The sequence below is a fragment of the Atractosteus spatula genome, chromosome 5 (genome assembly GCF_055471065.1).
Source record: "Atractosteus spatula isolate fAtrSpa1 chromosome 5, fAtrSpa1.hap1, whole genome shotgun sequence".
NCBI lineage: Eukaryota > Metazoa > Chordata > Actinopteri > Semionotiformes > Lepisosteidae > Atractosteus > Atractosteus spatula.
In genome coordinates this window covers 36,695,423-36,701,202 of record NC_142710.1, presented here as the reverse complement: position 1 = coordinate 36,701,202, position 5,780 = coordinate 36,695,423, and the positions used below count along the sequence as shown (strand labels likewise).

The window sequence follows — 5,780 nt, the reverse complement described above, 5'->3', positions numbered from 1 at the left end:
TTTATAAATATGTTTCTTCATGTGTTAACCTTGTTTATAGGATTCTAGTAGACAGGGAACAAGAACTGCTAGATTTATTCTTATTATAGTTTCATCTTACATAAACATTTACTGGACTGGTGTGATAAAGGTGAATGCTGGTAAAAGCATTGTAATAAACAGAGCACTTAAAAAGGTGTAATAAAGTAGGATTTGACTTTGCCGTGCCACATTTTGACAGACATCTGTTTTATTCCTGTGAAATTCAGCTTCTTTTCTGGCAGTTTTCTTGTCATATTGCCATATGCCAGAGTGTTATTCCACCATATGGACCATGTGTAATAACTCTCCGACTCTCCTTGGTTCCATGATCATCTTGCTTTCCCAAACTTATGTCACTGCACCAAAACAAAGGATTCACAGATTGCCCTGCAATATCTGGACTATGAAAACAAGGCACTCAGGTTTTATACTGTATATAAATTAAAAATTTACTGCCTTTATTAGGACTTGCTTGCACTTAACATACAGTTCATCAACCAAAAATGTAATTTAAGCACTGTGTTGAGTTTTTTAATTTTACATTGACTTGCCTCCAAATTATTAAATTATTCTTAACTTTTACATTTTATTTAGAAATTGTACAATCAAAAGTACAATGTATTAGATACTAGAAATTAAGAATCTAGTTCTGTTGATGGAAGAGAAAAATCTGAGAATGTAAAATTTGTCATTTTTTTTTATCTTTACCTTAAATTATATTTATGCTCTCACACAATAGACCAAACTATTCTTCAATCTAAGTAATACTGGCATGTCAAATTACTTTTATAACATCTGCTCTTTAACATACCTTGAAAAAGAAAAAGCCTTTTAGTCTTTGGAGTCCTGTTTTTTTTCCAAGGCCCCTCATTTTCTACCTGCTATATAAATCCAAGTCCCTCTAGGAACATGTTCATGTTTTCACAGCACTGCAGAGTTTAATGGGCTTAGTGTTGGAGCCTTCATTGTCATGGCCTGGACATACAGCAAGATGGAGGGTTTCGTTGAACCTGCCAGCGCAGAATGTGAACAGGTGGGTCTGGTCGTCAACGCCATAGAACGATATAAGTCCAGCTGGATAGCTCAGATAGGTTCCGATTTTCTTGAAGTTTTTGCTGATGGGGAGATGATGAGAGACTCCATTGTGCCATGCTGTGTAGTCCCCATTAAAGAACTCAACACACCAAGACTCTTCACCTCTCCCCAGCCAGCAGGTCTCCTCCCTGCCCTTGCGGGGTATTCTGGGATACGTGAGTCCCAGCTCCCAGTACGTCTTACCCTCCACATCCGCTTCCCAGTAGCTTCTCCCATCTGAGAAGCCATCACTGCTGATCACATTCAGGGTAGTGTCAAAGCGCTCCGCGCTCTCTGGAAATTCCTGCCATTCCTTTGTGTAGGTGGCAGTGGTGCCATCTGGGGAAATGACCAGATTAGGATGGGCAGTGTCGGGGTCCAGCCGCACCTCTGTGACATCTCATTTATGGAAGGAGAAGGAGAACAAAGAGCAGTGATGTGAGAACAGTGTTTCCGAATCAAAGGGTTAATGACTACAATATTCATTAGTAGGAGAATTTCAATAGTCAAAATAGTGAATGTAAACTTCAAAGATTTTTTAAGTCCCAAACTTAAGCACTTCTAGTTTTTTGCATTGTGCTTGTTTTATGGATACTTTTAAATAGCAGTTTTGTATTTACAAATAGCTTGTAATTTTTGGGGGAAGAAAATGTACAATTCACTTGTAATGTCAACAGGCCTTAACTCCAAGCAACCAGCTGAACTATGCCTTGACATTCAAGGTTTAGCATGTAAAAATAGCTTAGAGGTTGATAATGAAGTGGGGAGTGAAGTAAAATACAGTAAATATACGTGCATCTCATCATTTAACATATGTACAATATGGATATGGAATGTGCTATTTAATTTTACAAAGCCATAGGCTTAGAATAATCACTGAAACTGCACCAAAGTTAATATTGCAAGATGCAAACTGAGGTAGCAAAGCAAAATGAAAGAAATGAACCAGGAAGTCACTTACAGCTTTGGAAGACTTTTCTGGTTATGGGAATCTGAGCACGAATGAACAGGAACAGATTGTTGATCAAGCTTAGGATCTGATTAGACTTGTAGTCATCCAGTTGGATGGAATCAGGGAAGCTGATGTTCATAATAGCTGTAACTCTGGTGGGAATAAAAAATAACAGATGGGCCCACAAGCAATTTTCAAAATTAGTAAACAAAAAAGATCTCTTTTGTTTCATTAAAGGGAAGCTGTATTTCTGGTCACAACTGAAACCACCTTTTCAGAGATATCTCTGTCATTTTGTTCTTGCTTCAAGTGTCTTATTGTGATTGAAAGTTGAGAAATTAATTGTGTAGGTACAAACTGAGGCATATCATTGCTTATAATTTGTTTCATATAGGCAATTTCTCTGATAATGCTTTCAAATATCTTATCACTGTGAAAAAGATTTAAACTGTAGAATTTAAGTTGTAGGTCTTGTGTGGGGTCAAGTAAAGTTATTTCTGAACTCTTCACTATACACATTTAACTGTAACATGTCAGTCATTTAGAAACTTAGAAATGACTTTATTGCAATAACTGCAAAATGGAAATTTTCTGCATTTTAAGCAATCGTTTCTTATTGCTAAGTAGTGCAGTTGTTTGTTTACTACATAGTGATCAAAGTTAACCTTATAATGAGGTAGACTCTGCATTATAACAGTGTAAACTGTGTACTAGCAATAGTATACATTTGTGGATATTACAATGCTGGTAAATGAATTAAACCTTCATTCTTGTGCAAAATACAAAGGCCTGTTCACTCTAAGAAATCATGTGCTTTTTTACCAATAGTGTCATATAAACAACCACAACATTTTCCCAGTGACAGATAGCAGAGACTGATAATGGAAACACAGGGTAGTTGAAAAATGACAGTAATGGTGCAGGGAATAGCAAGACTTTAGCAGGTCTTCCACAAGTGGTGGAATCTACAAAAAGGACTTCTCTCCGAAGTAGCATTAGCCTCTCCTGAATTGTTGATGTTGATGTGTGTTCTGGTACATTGACCCCATTTTGTAAATGGCTAAGGGTTGGATTTCTGCAACTGGAGGAAGAGATCTTATTTTTCAAAAACATAATTAGTTGTTTAGTATGAAACTTTCAGCAGGGCATTATCTATCACAAATTGTTTGACAATTGTATCTCTTCTAGAAATAAGTGTCACATTAGAATGTGTTGGTGGTGCCATCCACCCCAGTCAGCTTTGCCAGTTTGCTTGAGTTTCAGAGTTAGTTTTTGACCAGACTTTTCTGCTGATCATCTTAGACAACAGGACTAGTGTATGAAAGTATTGTATTTTACTGTATAACAAAAAGTGAAAAAATTTACATCCTAGCCTTGATAATCAAACAGGTATGTTTAGTTTATTTGTGCCTACCTGTCTTCGGTTTGTAAATTCTGTTTGGGAAGAACAATACAGAGAAAGATTAACCATATTTGCTAATCTGTGAATTGTCATTATGATGCACAGACAAATAATCCTAATCATCTACACATTTTAGATTCACAAAACCCAAATATCTGCACAAAATATTTACAATTACATATAAATTACAAATTAGATTATTAGAACACCAACATATCTGTCATTTATTGTACTTTCCAACACAACCTTATAAGTAGCTTTACAATTGATTTTTGCATACTTCTAAATCATAACTAAAAATACAATCCAACATTTCTTGGAAGTGTGTTAGCAGTTCCTGTCTTGATGAAATATGAAATTGTGCCCAATCAGCAATGGGACAGAGTGGTTAGTTAAAAGACTGATGAATGGTTACAGTTCATCTGTTTGAAGGGGGAATCCACATTTATTTTCTGAAAAAAGGCATGTGCAATTGATTCTTCTGTTACAGTTCAAAATTAATTGATTTGGGTCATCTGTTTTTTTTTTAAAGATGAGTTTCCAGGATTTGCATGTATGGGTTTTTTATTTGGTATATCTGCTAGGCTGAGAAGCCAGTGGTGGAAAAGTCAGAATCCCCCCAGAAAGGTGCACAACATACCAAAACTGCAGAATTGTCTGTGTGTTAAATTTGCATTGTGCCTTATCGTAAGGATTTGTATTTTTTCATTTGTTACTTTTACCATCTTTCTATGTTGCTCTTGTGGATTGTTCTGTTCCAACTGTGCATTGAGCTCAGACAATTCCAGTTCAATGTCTTGAGTAAGCAGGTTACATTTCTCTAGGTGGTTGTCAATGGTAAACAGAGCTGCATTCGCTTCCATTTCCAGCTGGTTTAACGTGACTTTCAAGTCCTGGTCTAGCACTCTTTTTATATCTTCGAACTTTTTGGAAATGTTTTCCCTCACTGCTGTGGATTTTTTCTAAAAAAAAACAAACAAAAAAGCAAAACAAAAGGTATCTGTTATGTTTTTGTCTTTTTTGCCCTATTTCTTCATTTTAATGTATTTCATCTTACAGTATATGTATCCTTTAAAATTGCTCTTCTTGGAATAAATTTGTTTTAAATTGAAAGTATTTATTAAAATAAGACAATATTATTTTGTTAATTTAGAGCATTTTACTGTGCATTAAGGATGTTTTTGATTCCCTGTTGGCTAGAAGCAAGTATTTGGCTTAATTAAACCTTGAAGAATATAGTCTATTTATAGACTATTTATATACTATATAGACTCTATATAGTCAATACAGATAAATCAAATACACATACTGGGAGCTTACAAATAAACAGAATAAAAGTGAAGAAGTGTACTAATTAAACAGTTTCAAGGGTAAGAAAAGTCACATTTTTCACACTGGCAAAATTTAACTTAAGTGTACTTTCTTTCCTAAGAACAATTCCTGCTTATTAATACTTCCAAATGTGATCAAAGGGTAACTCCATAAAATAAAATGTATTGTTTTTGCTTTCATTGTTTTCCTTTTCCCTTAATTTAACCAATGCTGTTGTTTTTTTAATTGCTGACCACTGGAAAAATGGATTTACTTACTGTAATCTCTGTTTGCTTTGCAGTCAGCTTTTCAATTCGGCATTTGACAGCTTCTTGTTGCCTTTTCAGATGTTCCTGCTGCTTTGTGAGCACATCCTGCGAACGAGAAAAGAAAACATAAAAGACAGGAATATGAACCATACAGTTTAAGCACAAAAAAGAAGAGACAGGAAATTGCTCACTTGGCATTGGGGTTTCATGGCCATTGCGTCAGTCACCCAGGTAAGTAATTATATAAATATAAAAAGATACGCTTTAACAGTCCTGCTTTCCAAGGACAGCTCAGTTGATTGTGAAATGATTCAAAAGGTAAGTGGCATGCTCATGTGTCCTCTCTTTGGAACTCTCTCCACTGACGTCCCATATGACTTTCAGGTACGCAAGTTGGATTTAGAACAGATATATGGACACATGCAGTTATAAGGTTACAGTGTTAAATACCAGCATGCGCTGTGGAGCACAGGACTGAGAACTGACAACACCTGCCAAGGTCCTCAGCTTGAATTGTCGCAGCTAATAAATTTCAATCCAGGACTGCAAGTGGGATCCCTGCTTTCTGCCCATAGGGTCATTCTGATGCAATGAAAGTCTGTGCAATTTGCAGGTGGTAAAGGTGGTATTGATGTCAAGGACATCCATTTATAGTCCTACTTTTTGGTTTGTCAGACCGTCAGATGTATGTTGTGAGTTTGCTGAGCTGCAGAAATGAACTTTGCTCTCAGTGCCATTACCTTGTCATATT

At 36.0% G+C, this 5,780-nt stretch overlaps 1 protein-coding gene across 1 annotated transcript; it reads right to left on the bottom strand.

The window, feature by feature from the left end:
* Positions 1 to 934: 934 nt before the first annotated feature.
* LOC148835035 (zinc-binding protein A33) lies at positions 935 to 5,244 on the bottom strand. Its single transcript, XM_088917938.1, has 6 exons — positions 5,221 to 5,244; positions 5,039 to 5,134; positions 4,172 to 4,411; positions 3,462 to 3,481; positions 2,057 to 2,199; positions 935 to 1,494 (listed from the first exon to the last, which is right to left on the bottom strand). Exons 1-6 carry the CDS (start codon positions 5,242 to 5,244, stop codon positions 935 to 937), a joined length of 1,083 nt encoding a protein of 360 aa, XP_088774064.1.
* Positions 5,245 to 5,780: the final 536 nt, after the last annotated feature.